Source organism: Trichoplusia ni, chromosome 19 (genome assembly GCF_003590095.1).
Source record: "Trichoplusia ni isolate ovarian cell line Hi5 chromosome 19, tn1, whole genome shotgun sequence".
In the NCBI taxonomy this organism is placed as follows: Eukaryota; Metazoa; Arthropoda; class Insecta; order Lepidoptera; family Noctuidae; genus Trichoplusia; species Trichoplusia ni.
The window spans coordinates 5,947,336-5,949,999 of NC_039496.1; the positions used below are offsets into that span (position 1 = coordinate 5,947,336).

Consider the following 2,664-nt stretch of genomic DNA (forward strand, 5'->3'; position numbering starts at 1 on the left):
TGGTAATTTCCAGGAACAAAAGCAGTATTTTTCTTTTTTTTCACTGGATAAAAATACATATTAAAATGTTTCCCAGTTAGGTAAACAATTTATTGTAGTCGATTCCGGGTTTTTAATATAAATACAGCTTAAAAATATATTTTATGAATTGATTTTCCTTAATACGTGATGCGTGTAAAGAAATAATGTCCATTAAAAGACGCGATATATAAAATATCCCTCAAAAGAGGTTGCAAACGTTACACAACAATTAAAAAAAAAACAAAAGATGGGTACCTCCCTACAAGCACACTTAAGTAAAACATGGCTGATAGTAGTATTGTTAACAATAAACTTAGATTGCGCCTAGCGGTCACTTAGTTCGGGTCCAACACATTAAGAGAGCCAGCAAAGTCGTTAAAACATGTTTATTGGTTAAACGTGACCGTCTTTGTCCTAGTTCGCCGAATAATGTACTCGAGATACGTGGCCGAACGATATGTAACTTGTACGTTTTATTTCATGGTACAAGTTACATTGATGCATTTGTTTTAATTGTTTGTTTGGGTAAGGGATGAAACGCGTCAATGTATTTTGATTGTGTATATACATTAACGCTCCTAATTATGATAGGCTGAATTCTAACAATGATCTCATCTATACTTCTATACTAATATATAAAGCTGAAGAGTTTGTTTGTTTGTTTGTTTGAACGCGCTAATCTCAGGAACTACTGGTCCAAATTGAAAAATTCTTTTTGTGTTGAATAGACCATTCATTGAGGAAGGCTTTAGGCTGTAAACCATCACGCTGCGACTAATAGGAGCGAACATACACATAACTTACTAAGGAAAATTTGAAAAAATAGGGCAGGTATAAATCATAACTTATATCTTCTACCCACGGGGACGAAGTCGCAGGCAACAGCTAGTTGTAAATAATTGTCGACGAAAAATGAAATGAATCTCAAATCATTAACCGTCAATCAATAGTTATGGCATTACTACGTAAACAACAATTACTATTCATACCCCACCACACATTAACTAACCAAATGTGTTTGATAGCAATTTCATAACAAACGGCAATGTTTAGCGATGAGGAAATTTGATCAATCGTAGGTACATGGATGTATGTTGGAATAGGCACGTAATGTGATTCCCTGATGAGTGCCGTGTCATCAGCACTCATCAATCAGGGCCCCAATTAATTACCTATCTAGTACAGGCAGTTATACAATGCTAAATGTTTTGTTTTGATGTTTGTGTAGTACTCCGCGTCACCAGAGGTAAGTTAATTGGCTCGTTACCACACCAGTATGCAAGTAGCCGTCCGTTCTCGCCCGTGGCTCTCACGTGACTGACCACCCCCACTACCCGTGTGCCCGAGACAACGTCCTCTTTATTGACAATTGACAAGATTATAGAACACAAACACTACATCCCTTCCTTATCATATTTTTATTAATAATCAACTTCTTGTACATTACTTGGTCCAATAATCAACCCTACAAAGTTATTATATTGATAGTTGTATAATTGTTTTAATCATTCTCATTTTGATCCTGCTTGGCAATACTTTGATCGTCACTATGAACTTTCCACTCGCCTTCAACTCTCTTCAAGTGGATGACGTTGCGTCTAAGCTTTTGGCCAGTTTCTTCATTCCTTACTATTACGTCTCCACCGTCCGAATGTTCTACAACATGCGGTGTCGGCTTATATGTCGTTGTTAACTTATTTCCTTTTCCTATATCTTTTATATAAACTTTATCTCCTTCTAAAAGTGTTGAATGTTCAGCGTGGCGTTTTCTGTCTCCATACTCTTTTCCTTTCTCTTTCTCTATTTTGTCTTTGTCTCTTACTTCAGAATCATCTATCTTATTATCAATTATAGAAGGGATTTTATCTCTATTTTGTCTACAAAAGAAAAGTTCGCTGGGCGTTTTCCCTGTTACAGTATGTGGGGTTGAGTTGTACATCATTAAGTACTCCCACACACTTTCCTTTAAATCTTCCTTTTGCATGTAACTGATTTTTAATCTTTTTAAAATATCCCGGTTTTGCCTCTCGACTTCACCATTTTGCTGAGGCCAGTAAGGTATAGTGTTGAACAATTTTATGTTGCATTGTCGGCAATATTCCTTGAACTCATCACTAACAAATTGCCGTCCATTATCTGCTGTGATTGATGAAGGATATCCGAGACGACTGAATATTTCTTTTAGCAACTTGAGTATCTGCAAACTTGTGATTGTTTTGGTAAATTTGATTTCTTTGTACCTGCTGTAATAATCAATAAGAACAAGCAAGTAGTCGTTGTTCGGCAGCGGACCTAATAGATCAACTGCAACATCCACCCAAGGAGCAGAGGGAAGATCGCGTCGTTTCATCGGTACCGGGTGGCTAGGTAAACCCATGATAGTACATCCTTTACACGCTTTTACTCTTGATTCAGCATCTCTGTCAATTCTTGGCCACCAAACTTTTGACCTCAGTCGATTTTTCATCGCCACTATCCCTGGGTGGCCTTCGTGAGCTTTTTTGGTATTACAATTTTGTTGCCTCTCAGTAATATTTTATCGTAAAAACAAAGCTCACTTTCAAAAATTTTATATTTTTTTACCGAGTCATCCCAAATTTTATTGCACATTCCTATTTTTACATTTTTTATTTCTTGATCTCG

General features: G+C 36.6%; 1 protein-coding gene across 1 annotated transcript; it reads right to left on the reverse strand.

Annotated features, from left to right (window-relative positions):
• Positions 1-1,522: 1,522 nt before the first annotated feature.
• LOC113503556 (uncharacterized protein K02A2.6-like) lies at positions 1,523-2,398 on the reverse strand. Its single transcript, XM_026885586.1, has one exon. The coding sequence runs from the start codon at positions 2,396-2,398 to the stop codon at positions 1,523-1,525; it is 876 nt and encodes a 291-aa protein (XP_026741387.1).
• Positions 2,399-2,664: the final 266 nt, after the last annotated feature.